Source organism: Rhinatrema bivittatum, chromosome 1, assembly GCF_901001135.1.
Source record: "Rhinatrema bivittatum chromosome 1, aRhiBiv1.1, whole genome shotgun sequence".
Classification (NCBI taxonomy): Eukaryota; Metazoa; Chordata; class Amphibia; order Gymnophiona; family Rhinatrematidae; genus Rhinatrema; species Rhinatrema bivittatum.
This window is the reverse complement of record NC_042615.1, coordinates 272,694,353-272,720,931: the sequence shown is the minus strand read 5'-3', so window position 1 is coordinate 272,720,931 and position 26,579 is coordinate 272,694,353. Positions and strand designations below refer to the sequence as shown.

Sequence of the window (26,579 nt, the reverse complement as noted above, 5' to 3'; positions counted from 1 at the left end):
GCGTGGAGCAATGTGAGGAGGCGAGGGTATTATGTGGCGGTGCTATGTCGGTATTGACGATATTGAAGGCAACCTAAGGGGCTTCGAGGATATCATCAAAATGGGTATGAAAAATCGTCGATGACTGGCCAGGAGAATGATGACAGTGACGGGCACTGACAGCAGTGGCATAGGTATCTTTGAAACGATGTGGAATCGAATAATCGAAAAACATTGCCGTTATTGAAAAAGATACCGGCATCGACTGAGTCGAAGTCGAATCAATAGGGCGTCAAGGACACCGAAGGAAAACGGAGGTGTCGAGGGCATCGATGCATGGAGGCGGGCATTTATGCCGTTTGTGGCATGGCCACGGGCATCAACTATAGGGCCACAGACGTTGACGGTATCGATTTGGACAGACTCAGATTTCCAAGTGTACATGGCATCGGTGCCCCAGACACGTGTGTCGGTGGCATCGATATGGACACGTATGGAATCGATGGCATGGATCTCCCAGTCGATGAATTCCATCCCGGCATCAACGCCAGTCCTGGAATCGGCATGGGCATCGATGCCAGCCATAAGGCTGGCATTGGCATCAACGCCCATCCACGGAATCGAGCCGGCATGGATACCCACCGATGGGACCCACCTGGGCATCGAATTTCACCGATGGGAGCAGCCTGGCATCGACTGCCCTCGATGGATGCATTCTAACATAGATGCCCATGGATGAAACACCTGGGCATCGGTGTCCATCGATGCAAAAGGACCCGGCACCGATGCCATCGACGGACGGCCATCCGGCACCAATGCCATCGACGGACAAGCCATCCGGCACCGATGTCCATCGATGGGGACCATCCGGCACCGATGTCCACCGATGGGGACCATCCGGCATCGATGCCCACCGACGAATCGATGTGGCACCGATGCCCACCGATGGAAAAGGGCTGGACATCGGTGGGGAGGATGGGGCATCGATGGCATCCCCAAAAGGGGGGGTGGCATCGATGAAGTGACCCTGGGATCGTTAAAAAGTGTCTCGGGCAGCGGTGGCGGCGACCCGAGTATGCATGGCAGTGACTAACAGCGTGTGCGTCAATGGCATGCATCCGGGTAGGGACGGCACCGAGGAAGCCCAAGGAAAAAAACAGTGCGTAGGAGGAAAAAGCCTGGTAGCACTGAAAAGCAAAAAACATGGATAAAGGCATCAGGGCACCGTGGGGGGAGGGGCGCTGATGACATATAAAAGCCCAGGGCGGTTTAGGAGGGTCCCGGTGTAGCGATAGGGTATCGACTGCGTGAGGGTACCAGGGAACGAAGGACTTGAAGCTACAGAAGTCCTAAAGTTAAGGAAAAAATCCCTACCCCACTAGCATAAGCAAGCAGAGTGTCACAGAGATACTCGCAAGCTGTTTAAAGCTAACTGAAAAATGGGGGAAGGGAAGGCTTCAGTCAGTTAACAGCCTTAAGATAGTGACAGGAACCGACCGAAAAATAAGAATTAGTACTCACCGAGCGTCGTAAAAACGTACGCGGAGGGAGACCTGTGCAGGGAAAAGTGTTTTTTGAAGTGAAAAGTTAAGTGTTTCCATGAGGTAATTAGTTAAAAAATCCTCACAGAGCTCCAACCGCTATGCTGACTGCAGAGCGGAAAAAACTGAGGGAGACACCTGTGGCTCACAGGGATAATTGCAGGCTGGGCATGCTCAGTGCACCCAGTGTGCCAGTGTCAGTCAAAGCTTGTTGAAACTTTGACAGAAAAGTTTTCCGTACAGGGCTCCATCCTCGATGTCACCCATTTGTGAGGACTACCATCCTGCTTGTCCTGTGAGAAACATTATTACAACACGGATGATGGATAATGAATTAATGTTAAATTGTGACTTTTTTTATGATTGGCAAAATCCTATGTGCAACCTATTAAAGTAATTATTTATGATAATTACGTATTATCAGCAATTGATGAAACTCAAAATTTAGAATAGTTTTGGATACTTCATTGACATTAAAGGCTCAGGTGAAGAAGGTGTTTGGCATTTTTCAAGCTAAAGGTTTTGAGACCACTGAGAAAGGTATTACTTGTGGAGGATTTTAGACTAATAACACATGTTCTAGTTTTAAGTTATTTGGACTATTGTAATGCCATATATGTGGGGATGCCAGCAAATTTGTTGAAGGTACATCAACTGGTTCAAAATGTGGCAGTAAGGGTGATTTCTGATTTGCCCTGAGAGATTTCCATTATACCATACTTACAGGAATTACATTGGTTACACATATTATACCAGGCTCAGTTCTTTAAGATATATACTATAATATAAAAAGGCTAATACAAAGTCACATGGGTTAGCAGTAAAGATTATTAAGTATATTCCAAAATGTTCATTATGTTTGGCTTCCCAGGATTTACTTTTTATTCCATCTCAACAAGATTGTTGTCTTAGTGGAACTAGATCAAGGGCTTTTTCGATTATAGCTCCTACAATGTGGAATATGCTACTGCTGCAATTGCATTAGGAACAGGATTACTTAAAATTTAGAAAGCTACTGAAGACAGAACGTTTTAGAAAGGCTTATGGTGAGGAAGAGATGGATCAGGAAGTACGAAGCATTTGTTTTAATGTTTTTATTGTATTATTTTAGATTGCTTTATTATTTATATTAAGAGCTGTGCATATGAATTTGTAATCCATGGTGAACAAACTGGACTATGCAGAATAAAAGATGTTTTAAATAAACAAATAAAAGGCATTATTTTTCTTTTGAATCTTCAAAAGGGAAGTAATGCCTTGTTATTAATGCATGCTTAAAGCTTTACTTGCAATGGTTAAATCACTTAAAAAAATTGATTATCTCCATTATGGACCAATTATTATACATGACATGGTTAAGTTGTAAGGAATTATAGAAAAACTTTCATCAGCATGGGTGTTATGAAGGGCAGTTTCATTGCTGCACGAATTATTAAAAAGAAGTAATGTTTTAAGAGTGTTGAATGCTTGTTCTACTTTGCTATCTTTAAGAAGTTGCCATACTGGGTCAAACAGAAGGTCCATCAAGCCCAGCATCCTGTTCCCAACAGTGGCCAATCTAGGATACAAGTTCCTGGCAAATACCTAAACAGTAAATAAATCCCATACTACTAATGCCAATAATAAGCAATAGCATTCTCCAAGTCAATTTGATTAATAGTTTATGGATTTTTCCTCCAGGAACTTGTCCAAACCTTTTTTAAACCCATCAATGTTAACTGCCTTTCCACATCTTCTGGCAATGGCCTCTAGAGCTTAATCGTACATTGAAAGAAAAATAATTTAAAACAAAATGTGCTACTTGCTAACTTCTTGGAGTGCCCCACAGTCCTTGTATTATCTGAAAAGAGTAAATAGCCAATTCACAATTACCCATTCTAGACCTCTCATGATATTATAGACCTCTATTATATCTATCCCCCCCCCCCCCTCAGCTGTCTTTACTCCAAGTTAAACAGCCCTAACCTCATTAGCTTTTCCTCATAGGGGAACCTTTCCAGCCCCTTTATCATTTTGGTTGCCCTTCTCTGTACCTTTTCCAGTGCAACTATATCTTTTTTTTGAGATACAGCAACCAGATTTGCACACAGTACCTAAGGTGTGGTCTTCACCATGGAGTGATACAGAGGTACTATGACATTCTCTGTTTTATTCACTATTCCTTTCCTAATAGTTCTTTTTTGATCACAACATTCAGCTGATAATTTCAATGTATTGTCCATTATAATGCCCAGACCTTTCTCCTGTATGGTAGCTCCTAATACAGAACTTAACATTGTTTAACTACAACATGGGTTATCTTTACCTATGTGCATCACTTTGCACTTGTCCACATTAAATTTCATCTGCCATTTGGTTGCCCAGTCTTCCAATCTCACAAGGTCCCCTCCTCTTTTCCAATTTATCACAACCTGCTCTTGTCTTTTGACTTGAAGTTAGAAGATTTGTTCCTCTCTCACTTTTCTCAGTCTCTTTTGAATCCCTGATAGAAGGGATACCATCTGGAAACAAGCAGCTTCAACCGTCCTTCAGATGGGTAAGAAGAGGGGCAACCAAATTTCCTTCCGGATCTTACAAAAATCTTCCCAAAAATGAAACATCAGAAGGTCTTGGCCTCGAGTCACCACCTTCCTTTGTCCTCATTGAGGGTGTAAAGGGGCCCTGTTCTGAGTTGGGAGCATATAATGTAAGGAGAGAGAGAAAGGTGGAATCCACCCTTATTTTAATAAAAACAAAATGCCCCCCTGGGTCGGCTAAACTAAACAGTAATTTGTGTATCAATCCTGTAGCTATAAGAATACCTGTTCCAGAGTAACGATTAGTGTTTGTGCTAGCAGCTAGGTACTTATGAGGATATTCTTTATAATTCAAAACATATTCATACCGTTTGCGCAAGTGAGTTTCTTGCAGGAAAGCTATGGTCGCTTTCTGGGATAGTAATTCCTTAAGCAAAAAGTAGTGTTTCCTGTGGGAGTTAAGGCCTTTAACATTTAAGGAAAATATTCGCGCCATGGTTATTGCAACATATGCATAATAATAAGTCTCCTATTGCTGCTCATGTCCAACACTATCAGCCAGAAATTATCATAGGCATCTATCCCGTAAGCATCATGTTTAAAAATAATACTATGGAAGTAGGTAGAAAATGGAATCCCTAATCCCCTGTCCCAGTTAGGACCCACAAAACCCTCCATGCAGGTCTCTGGCTTTTGGGGGCATGAATGCACCCAGAAAGCTGCCCACTCGAGTCAAAACCCCCCCCCCCCCCACCCGCCATAAGTGAGAGAAAGAAAATTGTCCAAGTTCCAGTAATATACTTAAAGTCACATATTATCACAGGTTTCCAGAAGACTGTACCAGTCTATAAACCAGCGAAATCCATGATAGTCAGCAAGAGCATGTAAAAGGTCATCCTTACTCATCCGATATTGGCCCTGCTTTTGCTGCTTGCCTCCGGGTTCGGCGTCCACCCTCTGTCTGTTGCCACTTCGGGGGTTGAGTGAGCGGTGCCTGGGGCAGAATTGTCGAAGGTGGTGTGAGTTGTATTGTTAGTCCTGCTTGTTTAAAAGCTTCAATAGCCTCCAGGATTGTTTTGATGCGATAGGTTTTACTCTGTACCTGAAAAATTAAGGGAAACGGAAATGCTCATCTATAACGAATACCTTCTCTGTGGAGGGCCTGCGTGGCTTCTCGAAGTTGATAGGGCTTTCGTAAGGTAATAGGTACAAGATCTTGAAAAATTGAAAGTGTTATCCCATTCCAGGTCCAATCCTGCTTTGTTTCAGCAATGTTCATGATCTCCTACTTTTGAGCAAAGCTGTGTAGGTTGAGTACTATGTCTCTTGGCGCATTTCCTCGCCGTGGGCCCAACACCCTATGGGCTCATTCTATCTTGATGGTGGTGGGGTCCATCAGGTGAGAGTCGCCCCGGTCTTGCCGATGGGATAGCAAGAAGGTTAAAATGGAGGCTGCAGTCTGGCGGCAGTTAGCAAATCCCTCCAATTCCGGCAGGCCTTTAATGCAAATATTTGATCTACGTGATCAATTCTCTACGTCCTCTACTTTGTCTTCCAATCGTGTAATTTCGTCCTCCAGCTGGTTCGTTTTTTGAGATATGGAGGTAAGTACAATAGTATGATTCTCTATTCGCAGATCCATGTCGTCCACTCTATGGCCTAGGGCCATGAGGTCCTCCCACACCTCCGTTATGGAGGTCAACAATTCAGTTTTATGTTGGTGCATGTCCTTGCAAAGTTCCATGAACCACTCCTGGAGTTTCGACTTGGTCGGAAGATTGCCAATATCTGGCAATCTATTTTCATGCGATTGGGGAGTCAAAAATCGGAGCTTCCCCATTGTCAGGCTCCCTTATCCCCTTCGCTGTTATCCGAGGAGCCACCATCTTCGTCTGAGTGTTTGATTGCGGTTTTGTTATAAGAAAACTGCCGTAGGTCAGCAATCCGCTTTCTTGAAGTCATCTTAATGTTGAGTCAGCTTCTGGCTATCGGTAGTATAAATTTTAGTTGCTCTTAAGACCGAATTTATTGCTTCATGGAACTTGTTAGAGGCGGGTGGGCAGGGAGCTCAAGATCTAGGCAGCCATCTTGGTTCATGGTGAACAACGCCCCCCAAGTGCTTACATTCTAAACAGCTTTCCACAAGAGAAAAACTACATAGTTTAGAAAGATCTGTTAAAAGAAGCCTGTCACTGGACTGGGTGAGAATATATAATACATATTCTGTCTTTCTTCTAAACTATCAATCAATATTTATCTCTATAGTAGGGCACCTGGTTTTACACTTTTACTGAGAAGTGCATAAAGAAAAGGTTCCAATGTAATCTATACCTTTTTTTTTTTTTATACAAGCCTTCCTAAGAGGGAAAAAAAGGATGCAAAAACTGTATCTGAAGAAAGATTAGCTGGCATGTCTATAAATGAAAAAAAAATACATAAAACAAAAATAAACAAAGCAAACTCTTACTTTAACAGATTATATTGGTTCTTGTATACAAATGTCCAGATCAAACAGCCAAAAAAAGGATAAAAATAAATGTGGAAAATTCAAAGCATGAAAAATAAACCTACTTGTCCTATTCATAGGCCAATAAGTATTATCATCACCTTGAAAGTCAATATATTTTTATTAGTCTCTATAATGAATGGGCTAGAACTTCTATGACAATATAAAATATTTATTCTAAAGGACAAGACTTGCATTTGTTTAAACCCAGATTTGTATAAAGGGATTTTGTTGTAGAAAACAATTATCATTTTGAGCATAAATTAGCTGAAAACATTCACCTTCAAGAAATAAAAAACTCACTGGTCCAGAAGGTGGTGGCATTGTCCTGATAAGAGTCATTTCTTGGGAAAGTTATTACAGTGAATAGTGCTAGCAAGTAGCAGATCCTGGTAAGATTGCCTACTTGTACTCCTGCTCCGTGAGTCACCTGAAGCTTGTAGTACTGCCCGTTGAATCAGTTGTAAGAGACAAGGTCAAATATAATGGCATTTACAGGGGCACAGTTTGATATTTTTATATATTCTGTGGTCTGTCATTGCCGCACATTATGCTCCACTAATGGAGCTTGCAGCAGGGCAATATCTGCACAAAATAAACTGCTTGAACTGGAAAATTCAACTAGAAATGTTAAAGTAGTTGAATAAAAAAGGTAACTTGTAGGAAAATAAATAAATAAAAAATAGACCAGAAAGCAAATGGATCCATTCACGCTCAGATATACACAGAAACAGATCTCTTAATTCTTCTCGACACATCTTTTTTTCCTAGCTATATTCATCGTAGGTAAGCTACTGACCTGTTGTCCAAAGCTGAGTGCTGCAGGTATTCCAGGTGCATCTGTTCCGGGCATGCGCCGTCTGATCTTTTTACAGAATTGCCGGATGTCACTACAAGAGGTTTCCAGATCTTTAAGTAGAATAGCCAGGTCTGAAGCCTGCTGCCCACCCTGAAAGAAAATGAGAGGCACATAATACAAAATACTAAATTTAGAAAGACTACAACGAATCATGAGGAAAATTTTAAGTTTTGGCTCACGTGCAGGAAGGCTCGGAGTCTACCCACTTCTACTGCCATGCAGTCCAAGGCACTTTGAGTAAACTGTAGAACAGAAGGGAAAATTATTAACTCATTGCAATCACAAAAAAAGCAAAGAAAACTGCAGAGGGTTCCATATATTATTTTTTAAGCTCTTATGTTTAAGGAAATTAGTTCAAAAAGATGTGTCATTTGCTTTCTTATTAAAGAAGCTACATCTACTCCTGTTCACAGTTTGCTATCCCTTCTAATTAGCATATTCTGTTCCTTATATTGCTCATGGTGAGGTCATGAATACATTTTCCAAAGTTTTTCCAAGAATGTATTTTTTCTTAAGAGAATTCTGAATATTCATGGTAGTTCTTGTGCTCCTATGGACATGAGTATGCCTCAGTTCTGTAATTAAGCCAATAAGTTCTGCTTCAGAAGAGCTCATGGCATGTATGACCAGTGAACTGTTATCTTCAGAGAACATGTTACAGATAAGCAACTTGCTTTCTTCAAAGATGAGCAGTTTACCATAGTCACACATGGATTCCTTAGCTCAGGACTGTTTAACAGATAAGGGGAAAAACACAATTCCACCAACAGGGTGGATAAGCTGCCTTTGTGGTATGTTAGAACCACTCTTACTTTGTTTTTTTTTTTAACCAGGAAGATAACCCTCAATAAAATGAGCTGGGCTCGAACATAGAACACACTGCTCAAATCTGTTGTCATGTCAAGAACAGTAATTAAATAAAGGAGCTGACTCATCTCTTTTAGGGTGGGAAGGCCATAACTGGAATGGCGCTCCGACTCCAGATCCAAGGGGTGATGGCTTAGGGGTGGAAGGTGGAGGCTGGGGAGGGGATGCAGAACATCAACCTTAGATATATAAATGGGTCAGTCAATCAACAGCCTCTTTCTTAGCGATTTTCAAAAAGCCTACCTCTTCATTCTGTCTGAGGGCTGGGCCAAGCTCATGTCCCCTTTTGCAGCGTGGCTATTCAGTAATTGTCATTCAAAAAAGAAAATGGAAAAGGAAAGACTGGGGGATCTGCCCGGTTAGCTTCTCACTCCGTCCTAGGCCTCCCGTCACAGTTTCCAGTTGGCAGAGTATCCCAGGGCATGTCAGGCAAATCTCTGTAGAAGCAAAGTCTGATAACCTGAGGCTGGTGGTTCTGCGGGTGGGTGCATGGCAGGTGGAGTGGTGGATGTGTGTCATGTGGCAGGCATGTGAAGCAAGCACTAGGGTGAAAGCATGGCCTGCAGTACGAGTCACCGGCTGCTGGAATGTTTTCACAGGCTGCTCATTGGACAGGAGGAAGACTTAGGCTGCGCCCCGCCCCCCCCCCCCCGTGCCCAGCTTGGTAGGCATCCGTGCTCCGGTTTGCATCCAGGAAAAAGCAGCACTAGATGTGTGGGCTTGGTATGCCTGTGGTTGCACATGGTACCCTGGCTCCAACCTTATTAGATGCATTTTGTACTACATTCCTTTAGCCATAACAGAACGACATTCCTGTAGTTTGTCCTGAGACAGACCAAGCAAAAATGCTTGCATTTTATTTATTTAGATTTAGCTCATACCTTTTCATTGGTAGCTCAAAGCAAGTTACATTCCGGTACAATACATACTTCTTCTATCTTCAAAAGGTTTACAATTTAAGATTGTATCTAAGACAATGGAGAGTGAAGTGACTTACCCAAAGTCACAAGGAGTGTCAGCAGGATTTGAAACCTGCTTTCTTGATTCTCAGTCTGGCTACTCCTCCAGATCTGATAGTCTATTACGTAGTAAATAAGCAAAGTATTCTGATAAAATTGTTTCACAATGAAGTCCAGAGTCTTAAAACATACAGCCTAGTAGAAGAGATTCATAATCCTTTGGATTCTTAACTCTTGACAGTCAATTCAACCACAACAATCTAATGAGGGAGCCAGATATGGCTGAATCTGGAAGCTACCTGGATATAGTATTTTGTATCAGTCTTCTTATAGTAACATAATAATGACAGCAAAAAAAGGACCAAATGTTCCATCCAGTCTGCCCAGCAAGCTTATGGTAGTATATGTCACGCTCTGGAGGTTATGTCCATGTTTCTCTTTTACTAGGTGAAAGATTCAGTGATGCTTGTCATGCCTAGCTTATGGACGTGGCCATTGAAGCAGTCCTGTGTTGTGTCCCTTAAGTCTGGGTATCAGTACCCCAGACTGTAAAAGTCAGGGCTCGTATGCATTGGTTGCTTTAATCCAATCCCTCTCCCCTCCCCCCCGACAAAGTGGAGAGTGATGCAGTTGTGTCAAAGGCATCAAGGTTTGTTGGTTAAGGCTAATAACTTCTGCTCCATGCAGATTACCACCATGCTTATCAGCTCCCCTGACTGTAAAAGCCGGAGCCTCAATGGTTGTTGTCTGAATCAAAGTCCTCTTTTCCACCTTTCATTGAAGCAGACAGCTATGTTGCAGTTGCATCAAAGCATCAAGGTTTATTGGTTAAGGGCAGTAATCCCCTTGTCTTCTGTTAAGGATAGTAACCGCCGCACCAGCAAATTACCCGCCATGCACCCTTTTTCTCATTTCCATCCTCTAGCCTTTAGGGATCTACGGTGTTTATCCCATGCCCCTTTGACTGTTTTTGTCTTCATCACCTCTTCTGGAAGGGCATTCCAGGCATCTGCCACCCTCTCCATTAAGAAATATTTCCTGATGTTGGTTTTGAGTCACCCCCCTTGGGGTTTCGTTTTCTGACCCCTACTTCTACTGATTTCTTTCCAAAAGAGAAGGTTTGAAGTTAGACATCATTACAACCTTTCAGGTATCTGAAGGTCTGTATCATATCTCCCCTGCACCTCCTCTCTTCCAGTGTGTGGGTGATCCCATATCTTTATGGTTTCCTATATAAAAGGAGATGGATAAGCCTTGCCATCAACTCTAAATGTTTCTAGTTACTTCAAGAGGCCAAGTAGTACGCTGGGCTCTGAAGATGTGTAAATTTAGCAAGGAAATCATCATTTGGTAGAAAATTATTGAAAAGAGCTCTTCAGAATCATTCTCTGCAGAATTTCAGAAGTCATAGGCTAATAACACCTTAACTGGTTGCGAAGGAGCTGAAGTTTGGGGAAAAGGGAGAAAACAGACTAGGAAGATGGGCTCAAGTGCCAAAAAATAAAGGCACGACTTGAAAGAATGCTAGCAGTTATCCAGACTTTGCCACTGCTGAATCCGGTAAAAAAAACAAACAAATAAATAAATAAATCTGAAGATTGATAAGTCCAGAAGTACACATGCATGCCCAAAACATGCCAAAGAATGCTCTGGAAAAATATTCCACCTGACATATGCACCTGCTCACGTGACCTAACTACCGAGTTAGTTGCTCCTGTTTCCTTTCAGAGAATTGGGATGTACATAGCAACAGTCATCCAAACTGCATCCTAATGTGCTTCACAATTTCATACTTTAGAAACATGCATACTGCATTAAAAGGGTTTTTTACATATGTTTATATGAGTAATAGAACTCGTTAGTGTTTTATTTCCTGTTAGTTGGGATGTTTTAACATGTCTTCATTAAGTGGTTTCCTGGTGTTCAATGTGCAGTTTATAAAATAAGTGCTTATGCTTTTACTTTGTCTGCCTATGATGCTATTATAGGCAGAGAGAATGGTAGAAACCATCAAAGAATAAAATTGCTGAACATATAGATAAGCATGGTTTAATGGGACAAAGCCAACTTGGATTTAGCCAAGGGAACTCTTGCCTCACAAATTTGCTACATTTTTTTGAAGGCGTAAATAAACATGTGGATAAAGGTGAGCCAGTTGATATAGTGTGTCTGGATTTCCAGAAAGCATTTGACAAAATCCCTCATGAGAGACTTCTTAGGAAATTAGAAAGTCATGGGATAAGTGGCAGTGTCCTACTGTGGACTGCCAACTTGTTAAAAGATAGAAAACAGAGTAGGGCTAAATGGCAAATTTTCCTAATGAAAAAAGGGAATAGTGGAGTGCTCCAGGGATCTGTTCTGGGACTGATGCTTTTTAATATATTTATAAATGTCCTGGAAATGGGAATGACAAGTGAGGTGATCAAATTAGTTAATGACATAAAATTATTATAAGTATTCAAATCACAAGAGGTTTGTTAGAAATTGCAAGAGGACACTGCAAAATGGAGACTGGGCATGCAAATGACAAATGAAATTTAATAAACAAGTGCAAAATGATGCACTTAGGGAAGAGTAACCCAAATTATAGCTACAAAATGCAAGGTTCCACATTAGGAGTCACCACTAAGGAGAAGGATCTAGGCGTCATCGTTGAAAATACGTTGAAATCTTCTGCTCAGTGTGTAGTAGCAGCCAAGAAAGCAAATAGAATGCTAGGGATTATTAGGAAAGGAAAGGAGAATAAAACAGAGAATATCATAATGCCTCTGTATTGCTCCATGGTGTAACTCATCTTGAGTATTGTTTCAGTTCTGGTCACCACATATCAAGAAAGATATAGCAGAATTAGAAAAAGGTACAGAGAAGGGAGACTAAGATGATAGAGAGGATGGAACTATTCCCTATGAAGAAAGGCTAAAGTGGTTAGGATGCTTCAGCTTGGAGATGAGATAGCTGAGAAGGAGATATGACAGAGGTCTATAAAATAATGAGTGGAATGGAATGAGTAAATGTTTACTCTTTCAGAAAGTACAAAGACCAGGGGGGACACAATGAAGTTACTGGATAATACATTTAAAATTAATAAGAGAAAATATTTTTTTACTCAATGTATGATTAAGCTCTGGAATTCATTGCCAGAGGATGTGGTGAAAGCTATTAATATAGCTGCATTTAAAAAAAGGTTTGGACAAGTTCCTGGAGGAAAAGTCCATTAATTACTAAGGAAGAGTTGTAGAAATCCATTGCTCATTCTTGGGATAAGCAGCTTGGAATCTATCTACCCCTTGGAATCCTGCCAGGTACTTGTGACCTGGCATATTGGGTCAGACCCTTGGTCTGACCCAATATGGCAAGCCTCATGTTCTTATGAGTAGTGGCAGGCAGGTGGACAAAGATAAACCATAAGTGCTGGTAAAAGCTGCTGCTGGGGGGGTGGGGGGCAGAGCAGTTGGGATAGCAGGGGTTCCCCAAGATAGGTCACCAAAGATAAAGAAGAGCTTCTGGCAGGGTTTCCCAGGACCAATCAGCCAAAGATGAGGACCCAGTGGTGACTGCTGCAGTGGGGTTTTTCCCAGGACCTGCAAGCTGAAGGTGAGATTGAGGCAGAGCTGGTAGCTTGGGGTAGGTGGGGGGGGGGGGGGGGGGGGGGGGGGGGGAGGAAGGGGGAGAAGAGACGTGTATACGGATGTATTCCTTACCCCCAACGTCAAGCAACTGAAACACACTTTAGGAGTAAAGCACCCCCACGTGCATATACATCCCCTCTTCAATAAATGTGGTACCTTTATGTGATCAGACAGCTGCATGGTACAATCCTCCATTTGCTCAGCCAAGTGGATACTGTAGAGATGCTGCAAAGGAACAACATTATTAGTTCACACTATATCTACCTTTGTTGATATGTTTTGAAATGTTACAGAATGCTGTGGTGTAAGTCTACCTCTAATTAGTTTTCAAACAGTAATTCCATGACGATACCCATTATATAATAGTGTGCACAAAAGTTTATGGTTGTAGTGAGAATGTATAGGAGATGAAATGCCATAAAAGTTTCTATGTTTAGTAATCAAATTGAAGATTATCTATAAAAATCGTCAGAGGGCTAGTCAAGTTAGTCTAGTGTAGCAAAAAAATGACAGGAGTCTAGAGGCACCTTATAGACTAACCAATTTAATAAAGCATGAGCTTTTGAGAACAGCATCTGACAAAGAGAGGACTCTGTCCTCGAAAGCTCATGCTTTAATAATTTGATTAGTCTATAAGATGCCATTTGACTCCTGAAATCATACCTATAAAAAGACTTTCTTGAAACCTAACAGAAATCTACACAGTTTACTTTCTAAATCTTTTTAACATACACTCCTTATATGTTAATTTCATAAATTGTAACATATTTGGATGCAAATCTGTCTAAAAATGTAAGTGCAAGAGTCCTTCCTATTTGACAAGCAAAAGTCTGAATGGTTGCTGAGGCAATGCATTCAGAAACTAAGGAGTGAGTTACAACAATACACAGCTTGGGAGACTGATTTGGCTTACAAGTACAATTAAAGGCTTCTTATCCAGGTCACTATAAAAAAAAAAAAAAAAAAGCTCACACCTGGATTTAGCTACTAAATTTATCAGAAAGGAAATTATTTGGGGGAGGAGGGAGTAGTAAGCATACTTGCACATATTGCTGTTTTTCAACAAAACATATACAAGCTTAAAATATGCAGATCAAATCTGGACATCAGTAGACCTGCAACTATGTTAAACCAAAGTATCTGCCTTCCACATAGCAGAGTTGCTTACCTGTAACAGGTGTTCTCCTAGGACAGCAGGATGTCAGTCCTCAAACATGGATGACATCATCGGATGGAGCCTGGCACAGATCTTTGATCTCAAAGATTCTAGAACTCTCAAACATGCCCCTACTGAGCATGTGCTGCTATACTCGTCACCCTGCCCCCTAGGCAGAGTCCCTCAATCCATGATATAGCTAATACATGGAGAACCCAACAACCAGGGGAGGCGGGAAGGTTTCAGGAGGACTAACATCCTGCTGTCCTAGGAGAACACCTGTTACAGGTAAGCAACTCTGCTTTCTCCTAGGACAAGCAGGAAGTTGTCCTCACACATGGCTATAGGCTGTCCGAGCAGGACAAAGCAGGAAACTGCACAGTGCTGAAGCACTAACTCCCTCCTTTGCCTGAGAGGCAGTCGACCCACCAGGAGTCCAGGCTGGAGAAGAGTTGGGTTCTACAAAGAAAAGCCATAGAAAGACAGACACAAACCCTCATGTGCAGCAGGGGTGCCTAAGGCACAGGAGTGATGTGAGTGCAAGCAGAAGCAAACTCAGCATCACGGAAAACAGTACAAGTAGGGTTCCTGAAAAATAAACCTTGACAACAGTAGATATAGACCTTCTTGGATATAGGAAGAACCCAGAGATGTAGAAAAGTGAAAGACTCTTGGACAACGACTGCACAGTTTCCTTCGGAGTTAAAGGCAACCAAAAAAACAACCGGGCCTGAGAGCCCACCAGAAGAAACTGCGGTCCATTTACATTCAAAGGATTGAATGTCTCTACAGAAGAATGCCCAGGTATGGTTGGTAGGCATAATGGGCAGAAAACCCCAAGCCATGCTTGGAGAATAAGCAGCAAGCCATGGCAGGGCCTGGGACAGACATAGCATGCCAAAGCAGCAGATCTAGCTGGCCACGCAGGGCAGCGCAAGTGTTTCAGGGGATGAAAGGCAATCCCCAAAACAAGCCTGTAACCCAAAACTCCCAAGTAGGGAGATGAGATAGGCCTGAAGCTTACCCGAGCTACATGTCAAGAACAGGTTCTTCTACCCTGTCACAGGATAGCACAGGGGAGCAGAAAGGCCCTTTGGGCAACCTAGAGAAATTAGAAAAGCTAAAGGCAGCATTGACCAGAGCATGGCGAAAAACATGGTGTATCCTTCCCGGCAGCTATACAGAAAATTTACCACAAGTGTCTTAGCTTGTCCTCCCCTCCCCCCCCAACAAACCACCGGAAGTTGAAAGGTGCAAAGAACATAAGGGGGCAGATCAGTGGAATGCCAGGGCAAGCACAAGTCGCCAGGTTGTCTATCAACCTCAAGCGAACAACTCTCTGCCAAATCCAGCAGGGAGTTACCCACCAAGATAGAGCCCTCAACTGCTAGGAACAGCAGAAACAGAGCGAATGCCCCAGGGAAAAAATCCCAAAAACTCCACTCGGAGGCATGAAGCCAGGGAGTCACATGTGCAAACCCCAGTAGAACAGGATTTCATTACCAGCCTGGAAACCCGAAGGGCACCAGGGCAGGCCCAGGGCGATCTTGGAACAGATTGCCAAGCACCTGGCTGAGGTATCTTCACCCCAGCCATGAGTGCATATACTTTCCCCCACGGAAGCATGCGGTCCAGCAATGGTCACTTGCTGCATGACTCAGGACAACTCTGTCTGCAAACAGGGTGATCCCAAAAAAGGGGAAGAATAGTTTGCATGGTACTGCAAGCAAAGAGCAGGGCCTTTGTTGTGGGGTCACTCGGCCCCCATCCCGCTCAGCCACGGGCATGGCAAAAGGGTGAAAGGCATGCTCGCCCATTTGATGGACTAGAACTCTCTTCACAGAGGAGGGTCCCGCAGGTAAGAATGACTGGTGATAACAGTCCCTAAGAAAAGATGTCCATAGAGGCCAGCAGGTATCAAAGTGACTCCTAAACAGAGGAAACCCTGGAGGGTCACCGGGGAGAAATACTGGACATTCAACCTCGTGAACAGATCCGCAGTGTCTTACAGCGATCAAGAGAAAGTGCTACCTTTGACTAATTCTCAGGGCTTGGCGCCAGCCAGAGCAGTACCATCCCTTCTCTGGGAACGGAGAAACGAGGGACTCCCCTCGAAGGGATGCACAGTTGGGCATCCAGAGGGGAACCCATAAATATTGCCCTGGAACCCAGTTGACTTTCACCTTCCAGAGGGGAGAGGGAGCAATGGGATCTGGGCCTCCCGATCCCGAAAGAAGAGTTCACCTCCACAAAGGAGAGATGAGGCACAATCACTGAAGCACCAACCCCCCACAGGCATCCCAGCCTTGGATGGGGGAGGTCTCCACCATAATCCATAGAGGGGCCTCAGCAAAAACGGTCCAATGAACACAACTGTTGTTCCCCAGCCCTGGGCTCCAAGGAGACACACAGATTCAAAGAATCGAGGCACCGGTTCAATGAAAAACTTGCCAGGGACGAAGCCTCAGGGGCTTCCCCACAAAAAAGGGTAGGACAAAAAAGGGGTTTTGGACATGGGTGAGGGAGAAGAGGACTACTGTACCACTCTCCTGATGTCTACTCCCCTCAGGGTCCCAACCAGGAACCCAATCCTGGGTGAGTCCTGTGGCTGTGGAGCACAACCTGGAGGGAAAAGCACATACACATAGATGCCCAGACAGCAGAGGGCAACTGGAGGAACAAACCCCCTGCTGAAAAAGCATGCTGAGCGGTACTCATGCAGTATTATCCCATCCTGCAGATGGCAGCACAGTAACATGGATTAGACTTAGTTTTTGGGTACTTGCCAGGTTCTTATGGCCTGGATTGGCCACTGTTGGAAACAGGATGCTGGGCTTGATGGACCCTTGGTCTGACCCAGTATGGCATGTTCTTAAGATCTTAACCAAGTCTATCCCATATCACTGTTGCTAGTAATAGCAGTGGCTATTTTCTAAGTCAACTTAATTAATAGCAGGTAATGGACTTCTCCTCCAAGAACTTATCCAATCCTTTTTTAAACTCAGCTACACTAACTGTGCTAACCACATCCCCTGGCAACAAATTCCAGAGTTTAATTGTGCATTGAGTGAAAAAGAACTCTCTCTGATTAGTTTTAAATGTGCCACATGCTAACCTCATGGAGTGCCCCCTAGTCCTCCTATTATCCGAAAGAATAAATAACCGATTCACAATAACCCGTTCTAGACCTCTCATGATTTTAAATACCTCTAACATATCCCACTTCAGCCGTCTCTTCTCCAAGCTGAACAGTCCTAACCTCTTTAATCTTTCCTCATAGGGGAGCTGTTCCATCCCCTTTATCAATTTGGTCACCCTTCTCTCCACCTTCTCCATCGCAACTATATCTTTTTTGAGATGCGGCGACCAGAATTGTACACATTGTACACATTGACCATATTAGCTGATTGCTGGATCAACTCCATCAATTTATATCCTGTTGAAGGTTCAGCCTCCAGAGGCTTATACAGAGCCAATATCACCTTTTATCCTGTTGGTTATTCCTCTCCCTATGCACAAAAGCATCCTTCTGGCTTTTGCTGTCACCTTATATACATGTTTGACTATCTTAAGATAATCAGATATCACACCCAGTTTCCACTCCTGTTTTGTCACAGAACTTCATCCCTAAAGTGCACTGATCCCTTGGATTTTTACAACCCAAGAGGTTAATTTTAAAAGCATTGCTCATGCAAAAATACCCAAATACCTGCAAATGTGGGCCGCATGTGAGCCATGTAGATTTTAAAAGCCAGTACGTATGCCAAAAATAAGGGGGCAGAAAAGGGGCAGGCATGAGCATTCTGGGGCGGGTGTCAACACTTATGTACATAACTCTGTATTTTAAAACTAGAGGCTGCAGTGTTTATCGGCTTGTTAGCTGCGTAACTTTACTGCTGCTCCTGATGAGGAGCAAGTCTGTAGATCTCGCAGTCAACTGGGGGCATGCAGTATGAAGAACCAGAGGAGTCTGGAAAACCTCGATATTGACTGGGCAAACTGGTGGACTAAATGGGAAAAATTGGGAATGTCTCTCGCGTGAGCATGTTTTAAAATCCACTTACCACTGCGCGTTAAAGCCGGCAAAGATCCATGGAAGATGCGCAAAGTAGGCTTGATTAAGTAACCTCTTAAAATTAGGAGCATACTTATGCATAGCAAGCATATTTTAAATGGTGCATCTATGATTTAAAATTCCAGCGTATCTCTGCTCGTGCACCAATACATGTGCATATGGGTGCATGTGCACTCATTTTAAAATTAGCCTGCAAGTGCATAACCCTGAATTTTTAGCATTAAATCTTAGCTGTTACATTCTAGACCATTCCTCAAGCTTCACAAGATTCCTCCTCATGTTCTCCACATCTTCCAGGGTGTTTAACCTGTTACAGATTTTGATATAATCTGTAAAAAAAAGCACATATTTTCCAATAGTCCTTTGACAATAACTGTTTATGAAAATGTTGAGCAGAACCGGTCCGAAAATAATCCCTGTGGCACACCACTAACACCACCCCTTTCCTCAGAATGAATTCCATTTACCACTACTCTGTCACCTCCCATTCAACATTACCTAATCTAATCACTTTAGGGCCCATACCTAGGGCATTCAGCTTGTTTATAAATTGCCTATGTCTTACAGAAATCCAGGAATACTACATTTAGTATTCTTCCCTGATCTGACTCACAAATTGATTTGTCTAACAAGACTTGCTTCTCTAGTAAAACCATGCTGCTCAATTCTGTACTCACTTGCTACTCAACTTTTTATTAATGTACTCACTGTATAAGCTTCTGTTCTATGCACCTTTGCCCTTTTGACATTGTCTTTATTGCTGTATTTTGTGCATATTTTAATAAAAACACACAACCATGCTGCTCTGGATCCTGTAATCCACTGGATTCCAGAAATTGCATTATCCTCTTTTAGCAATTCCAATTTTTTTTACTCACCACAGAGGTCAGACTACTCTGTGTTTACCGGCCTCCTCACTTCCACTTTTGTGAAGAGGAATCACATCTGCCTAACTCATTTTCGGGCCGATGCAGTAAAGTGCGCTCAGGCTGAGTGCACTGTTAGCCCCCGTTTGGCCGCGTGTTTGACCCACTATTTTTACCCCTTATACAGTAAGGGGTAATAGCGCGTGGAAAACACACGGCCAAACCCCCGAAACTAATAGCGCCTGCAACATGCAAATGCATGTTGATGGGCTTATTAGTCATTCCCACGTGACACAGAAAGTATTTTCAGAAATTAACGCCTGTCAAAGGCAGGCGTTAATTTCGGCCGGCACCGGGGAACGTGTACAGAAAAGCAGAAAAAACTGCTTTTCTGTACACCCTCTGACTTAATATCATAGCGATATTAAGTCAGAGGTCTCAAAAATAAAAAAAAATAAATTTTAATTTAAAAAAATTAAAATTAAAAATCTGCCCACAGCCCGTGAGTTGGAAGACAGATGCTCAATTTTGCAGGCGTCCATTTTCCAAACCTGTGGCTGTCAGTGGTTTCGAGAACCGATGCCGGTAAAATTGAGCGTCGGCTGTCAAACCCGTTGACAGCCGCCGCTTCTGTCAAAAAGGAGGTGCTAGGGACGCGCTAGTGTCCCTAGCGCCTCCTTTTACCGTGGGCCCTCATTTGCATACGGGCTGATGCTGAATCGCGTGCCCAGGACACTGGCCTGTGCGCGTGTCTGGAGAGCGGGTGCTCGCCGACTCTCCCGCGACTTTTACTGTATCGGCCCGTTTGTAAGAGTACTTTTTAAACTTTATCAGCTCTCATGTACTACAGTTATTGTTTATTAGTTTTAAAACTATACAAGAAATTGAACATATAAAAAAAAGTTGGTGAAGGCAAACACATCCAGTTACAAAAGTCAAATGTTATGTTATATTATACTTATATACTTAAAACAAAATGTAAATTGTCCAGCTGAAGTTCAAGCTCTTGTTACTGTGTGTTTTCAGTGCATACCTGATAATATTTAATGGCCTTCGTCAGTGGTTCCACATTCACAGTTTCATCCAACTGGTCCCTGTGCAACAAGTCAATCAGGAAATCCAGGGAACGCTCATGGACACTCATCTCTGGATACAGTGTTCCTACTTTCTTATAGACTTCCACTCCACATTTATTCAATGCCCTGAGCAGAGAGGTAGAAATCAAGGTCAACTTCTCTGCTACAGATGAAAAAAATACTCCATACACCATAAATAAATGTTAAGATATATACAAAGGACTAGTTCTGATTTGAATTTAATCTTATCTAGTCCAAATTCATTTTAGGAAGCTATTACAGTTTATCATAAAGTCCTACACTATGACCATGGGATAAAAAATAAACCATAACATAACAATGTAATGAGACTGTTTACACTTCAACACTTGCATATCTCTCTGATGTATTTGTCAAAGCCCTTACTGTTGCGTGTCCCGTCTGCGGCAGGCCTGCGACCGGGCCTACTCACCTCCGGCGCCCAGCTCTTGGTCCTGGCCCGTCCTCCCTCGTGGCTGTGGGCAGCTGCCTACGATCCCGAACCTCCGTTGCCTGTGCCACAGGGAGACGCCGCCGTCCAGCATCCTGCTGCTCTCTAGGGTTGCGCGCCTTGCTATCCTTTAAAGGGGCCATGGTGGGAAACTAACCCACAGCCCCGGATGATGACGTCACCGAGCCCTGCTACTTAAGGCAGGGCCTGCCACTAGTTCCTTGTCTTGGCAACAGGTCTCCACACTTGTGTGCTCGTTGCTTGTTCCTGCCTTCATTCCTGGTTCCTGTTCCTGCCTTCGTTCCTGGCCCCTTCCTAGCTTTGCTTGGACCGATCTCTGGCTTTGACCGCTGCTACATTTTGGACCATGCTCAGGATTGACCTCTGGCTTGACCCTTGCTACATCTGGACCACGCTCACGACTGGCTTCTGGCTTTGACCCTTGCTAAGTCTGGACCATGCTCAGGACTGACCTCTGGCTTTGACCCTTGCTACGTTTTAGACTGACCTCCGGCTTTGACCCTCGCTCTGTTGAACTCCGTACCTTACCTAGCTCAGCCGCCTGCCCTGACACCAGCCTGTTCTTCACCATGCCATTGGTATCTCCCTGGACTTGGCCCTCACCAGCTCTGGCCTACTACTACCCGGGCGTCACCTGTTCTTGTTCCTGGTCCTCCTTGGCGCTCAGGTCTCTGGATCCCTGCCTCGGTCTTCCTGATACCTCTGCTGGTCCCTGGCTACCTACCACATCTTCAACTGGGAGTTGTCTGACGGAGGCCTACCTAAGACCAGCCGGCCCCGGCACCCAAGGGCTCAACCTGCGGGGAACGTGGGCTGGTATTGGCGAAGCTCCAGTCAGCGTCTGTCTCCCAGCCAGCTCCGCCTCCAGATGGTGGGGACCTGTAGGGCTTGCCTATGGGTAGCATCAACCACACCTCGGGCTAAGGATCCACCTCCAGCGCAACAGGTTGCCAAGACAATGGACTCAGCGGAGCCTTCCACCCTCCAGGCCATTCTGGGCCTGGCTCTGAAGATTCAGGAACAGCAGCGATTCCTAGAGGTGCTGGCCTCCTCCATCGAGCACCTCCATGTCTGGCTTGATACCCACGCTGGCCCTACAGCACAGAGGTCAGCACCAGCCAGCCCTCAGCCATCATCCTCGCTCTCCAGGGCTCTGTTGGCCCTACCCACTCCACCCCGCTTCAATGGGGATCCCAGACTCTGTAGAGGGTTTATCAACCAGTGCTATATGCAGTTCGCTCTGCAGCCTTCCATCTTCCAGGATGAGCTCACAAAGGTTACCTTCATTCTTTCTCATCTGGAAGACAAGGCGCTGGCATGGGCTTCTCCCTTATGTGAGTGTTCGGACTCTTTTCTTCAAGAGTCTTCAGTCTTCAAGAGTCTTTTCTTCATGACTGTCTTCAGTTTGACATTCGACGATCCAGGGAGGCAGGCAGGCTGTGGCTAGCTCCAGTCTCCTACGTTTGTGGCAATGTCAATGAGCTCAAAACGATTATACAATTGAGTTCTGGACCCTTCCCACAGAATTGGATTGGCAAGAGGATTGCCTTCGAGCCATTTATTTGGACGGTTTGTCAACCCAATTTAAGGATGAGCTTGCAGCCCGCGAGCTACCTCCCTCCCTTGAGGATCTGATTGATCTGGCAGGCTGCATTGACCATCGCCTCCAGAAGTGACACTGTGAAGTGCGGACGCCCCAACGATCCACTGCGGAGTGTTCCCAATCTCCACCAGCAGCAGGGTCCACTACTAGCAGAACCCTGCCATTGACTAAAATGGAAGAATCCATGCAGCTGGGTCAAGGGTGCCTGTCTCCGGAGGAACGCCTCAGATGCAGGCATTCGGGTCTGTGCCTGTACTGTGGGGCTTCAGGCCACCGCCTCCAGTCCTTTCCTGTCCGTCCAGGAAACTCCCAGGTCTAAGTTCAGTTGGGGTCCTGAACCTGGGCGTTACTTCTCCGGCCCCTCAATTGTCACTGCCAGTCACCTTGACTAGGGACTCTCGCTCTTTCCCAGCCTTGGCTCTGATCAATTCGGGAGCAAGTGGGAATTTCATCCTCAAGAACCTGGTGCACCTCCTAGGCATCTCCACTCGCACTGTCGAGACACCATTACACATTGCCTCCATTCACGGTGAACTGCTACCCAGAAGGATCTCCCAAGTGACGGCACCTGTCCGTCTCCTCATTGGAGCCTTACACAAGAAGGAGATTGAACTCTTCATCCTGGAGAAATCCATCAATCCAGTGGTCTTGGGATTGCCATGACTCCAGCGTCACTCCCCCCAGTTTGACTGGGGAACCCTACAGCTCGTTGAGTGGAGCCCAGTCTGTCATCAGACGTGCCTCAAGAAGGTGGCACCTCCTCCTATGATTCCCTTTGTAGTGACTGCTTCTGGCCTTCCGCCTCCATATGCGGACTTTGAAGATGTATTCTCTAAGCAGAAGGCAGATATCCTTCCACCTCTTTGCAAGTTTGATTGTCCTATCGAGCTGCTGCCAGGCACTATGCATCCTAGGGGTAGGACCCACCCGCTATCTGTGCCCGAAACCTGAAATATAACTGAATATATTCAAGAGAACCTGGCTAAGGGTTTCATCCGCCCTTCTACATCGTCCGCGGGCGTGGGCTTTTTCTTCATCATGAAGAAAGATGGGTCTTTAAGACCATGTATTGCACTGATCATAAAAACCTCGAGCACTGTTGACATGCCCAATGTCTCAAAGCTTGCCAGGCCCGCTGGGCGCCATTTTTCTCCTGGGTTAACTTCGAGCTCCGCTATCGTCTGACGGAAAAGAACCTCCAAGCGTACGCTTTATCCCACGCTCCTTTGAACCTGATGACACCTCGGACGAGCCTTGTCATATCATTGATCCTGCTTGTTTCTGTCTGTCTGCCACTATCACAGTTCCAGCCGGGAAGGCTATAGTACCTCGCCCGCTCCAAGAGAAGGTCTTGCATTGGGTGCATGACTCTAAATTAGCCAGTCATCCAGGACACACCCAAACTGTCTCTCCTTCAACGCTACTACTGGTGGCCCACCATGTCTACCGATACCCGTGCCTATGTGGACTCTTGTCCAACTTGTGCCCAGCAGAAGCCACCAGTAGGTCGACCCTGGGGCTTCCTCCAGCCATTACCTGCACACAAAGAGACGTGGACCCACTTATCCACAGACTTTGTGGTGGACCTTCCACCTTCCAAAGGAAATACGGTCATCTGGGTCATCGTGGACAGATTTTATTTATTTTTTATTTATTTATTTAGCATTTTTTTATATACCGAGGTATAGCATAGTTGCCTTCACTCCGGTTTACATACAGAACAACTTGTTACATTGAAAGATTTTAAACTTTAAATTTAACAATAGTGGGAAATGGCACCAAAAAGAAGAGGTATGAACAAAAAACATAGTGTAAACAGGGTAGATACACTGAATAGATAGGCAGAGATAACTGGGTTCCTTCAAAAAAGGAGGCATCAGTGGCTTGAATCAGTAGAGATTGTCCAAATGGAATAATTTAAAGTTGGCAGATAATGGGATTATAGTATAAAGACATTGAGAGTTGTCCTTAAGAGTATGGTTGAGAAGCCAAGATTTTAGGTCTTTTTTGAAGGATTTTAAGTTTTCTTGCGCGGTGAGGAAGTGGGGTAGTGAATTCCATAGCTTTGGTCCGATGATGGAGAAGGCTCTGTTTCTGGTGGAGGATAGTTTGGCATTTGGGAGTGAGGGAATCACAAGTTGAAGTTTACTAGAAGTTCTTGTTGTGCGTTGAGAGCGAAGAATGTGTGTAATGTCATCAAAGGCAGTGTAGTCGGCTTTGTAGATTGCATTGTGGATCAATGAAAGAACTTTGTATTCAATTCTTTTTTCTACTGGGAGCCATTGTAATTGGTTGAGGACAGGGGTAATGTGATCATATTTGCTTTTACCCGTTAGAAATCTGGCAGCAGCATTCTGAAGTAGCTGCAAGGGCCTCAAAGATGATTTTGGTAAGCCAATCAAAAGGGAGTTGCAGTAATCCAAACCGGAAAAGATGAGGGCTTGTAGTACGGTTTTTAAATTGTGGGGGTGAAGAAGAGGTTTTAGGTGTTTGATTATTTGTAGTTTATGAAAGCCTTCTTTAATTTTTGTAGAGATGTGTTTTTTGTAATTTAGATCAATGTCTAACCAAAAACCCAGGTCTTTCACGTTTTCTTTAAGTTGGATGAGGGTCTTATCGAAGTGGAAGGGTGGTATTGTTTTTAATCCAAGGTTTTTTCTGTTAATTAGGATACATTCAGTTTTGCTCATATTTAAGCATAATTTGAGGTGGATTAACAAGTTTCTGATTGCATCAAGGTGAGAGGCTGCTTTTGACATGGCATCTTCTATCGTAGAGGAGATTGGAACAAGAATTTGTATGTCATCGGCATACATGTAATAAGTTATGTCAAGGCTTGATAAGAGATGGCATAAAGGAATAAGGTAGATGTTGAATAAAATGGGAGATAGAGCCGATCCCTATGGTACACCTGTTTCGAGGGGGATAGGGCTCGAAGATAAATTGTTGTAAGAAACTTTGAAAAATCTATTATTAAGGAAGGAAGTAAACCAACTAAGAGTTTTGCCAGCAAGCCCAATAGATTCAAGATTGGAAATCAGAATTTTGTTATCCACTGTGTCGAAGGCTGCAGAGAGGTCCAACAGAATCAGAAGGTGACCTTTTTTGTTTTCGAGACCTCTTAGGATGGTATTGGAAAGGTTAAGTAGAAGAGTTTCCGTACTGCAATTTTTTCTGAAGCCGAATTGGGTGGGATAAAGAATTTTGTTATCGTCAAGATGATCGATGAGTTGTTTCAGAGCAGCCTTCTCAGTCATTTTGGCAAAAAAGGGTAGGTTAGAGATTGGGCGGTAATTATTTAGGTCATTAGGATTGAGGTTTTTTTTTCTTTAAAAGAGGTGTAATAGTGGCGATTTTTAGCTTGGGAGGCAGCTCGCCTTCCTCGAGCGATTTGTTGATGATAGCTGCAATTGTAGGGGCTAAAGGATAAGCAATTTCTTTAAGTGCTCGGGTGGGAATGGTGTCTAGGTCGTGGCGTGCAGGATTGATTTTTTTCAGCATTTTTTCTGTTTCCGTGATGGAGATGGGTCTGAAGTCAAGCCAAGGAGAGATGTTTCTTGTTGATGTTAGAATATTGGAATTTGATGAGGTGTTGAAGGCATCTGTTATTTTGGAAATTTTGTCCTTGAAAAAGATAGCTAAATCTTGGCTTAGGTTTTTTTTGGTGATGGTTGAGTTGGAGATGCAGTTATCGGTAATGAGGTTGTTAACAATGTTAAATAAGGATTTGGATTTGTTGGTGGCGTTTATTATTTTTTTACCATAGTAGTCCCGTTTTGTGTTTTTGATTGATTTTTTGTAGGCAGCTAATTGTGTGCGATATTTCTGTTGAGTGGCGGGCAGCTTACTTTTTTGCCATTCTTTCTCTGTTTTCCTGAGGGCTGTTTTCATGTTTTTGAGAGTGGTGTTAAACCAGGGGTTTTGAATTTCATTTTTGTTCTTTAGATGTTTGACCCTCTCTGGGTTAATGATGTTAGCGGTTTTTTCAGTGATTAGAGCCCAGGATTGGATAGCGTTGTTTATGTTTGATAGATCTAGATTCTCTAGTTGAGATCCCAACTCTTGAAGGAGGAGATTAGATTGAAAAGGAGGACGGAATTTGAAGGATTTTTTTGTAGGAATGTTATTTGATGGGTTGTTGCAGTTCGTTTGGGACTTGCATAATAAGAGATGGTGGTCAGACCATGGGACTGGGTTATAAGAAATGGAAGTGTTCATGAAGAAACTATTGGTGAAAATCAGGTCAAGTGTGTGACCTGCTTTATGAGTGGAGTTATTCACTTGAAGTATGAAGTTTAAACTTGACATCATGTCTAATAGAGATTCGCAGCTTGGAGAACAGGGGTTGGCATCTGTATGGAGGTTGAAGTCACCGAGGATGATAGAAGGTTTTTTCATGTTGATGTTTGTAATAAGAAATTCAAGGAGCGGAGAAATGTTGCTGTCTAGCAGTTTAG

General features: G+C 43.7%; 1 protein-coding gene across 4 annotated transcripts in view; it reads right to left on the bottom strand.

Moving 5' to 3' along the window:
- LOC115087474 (dynactin subunit 1-like) overlaps nucleotides 1-26,579 on the bottom strand; it is a 314,922-nt gene that overhangs the window by 99,503 nt on the left and 188,840 nt on the right. For all 4 annotated transcript variants that reach the window (XM_029594711.1, XM_029594702.1, XM_029594721.1 and 1 more), the window contains 4 exons: nucleotides 19,987-20,155; nucleotides 13,013-13,081; nucleotides 7,581-7,643; nucleotides 7,342-7,491 (listed from right to left, as the gene is read on the bottom strand). In XM_029594711.1, the coding sequence (XP_029450571.1) occupies nucleotides 7,342-7,491; nucleotides 7,581-7,643; nucleotides 13,013-13,081; nucleotides 19,987-20,155 (451 nt within the window). The remainder of the gene's footprint in view (nucleotides 1-7,341; nucleotides 7,492-7,580; nucleotides 7,644-13,012; nucleotides 13,082-19,986; nucleotides 20,156-26,579) is intronic.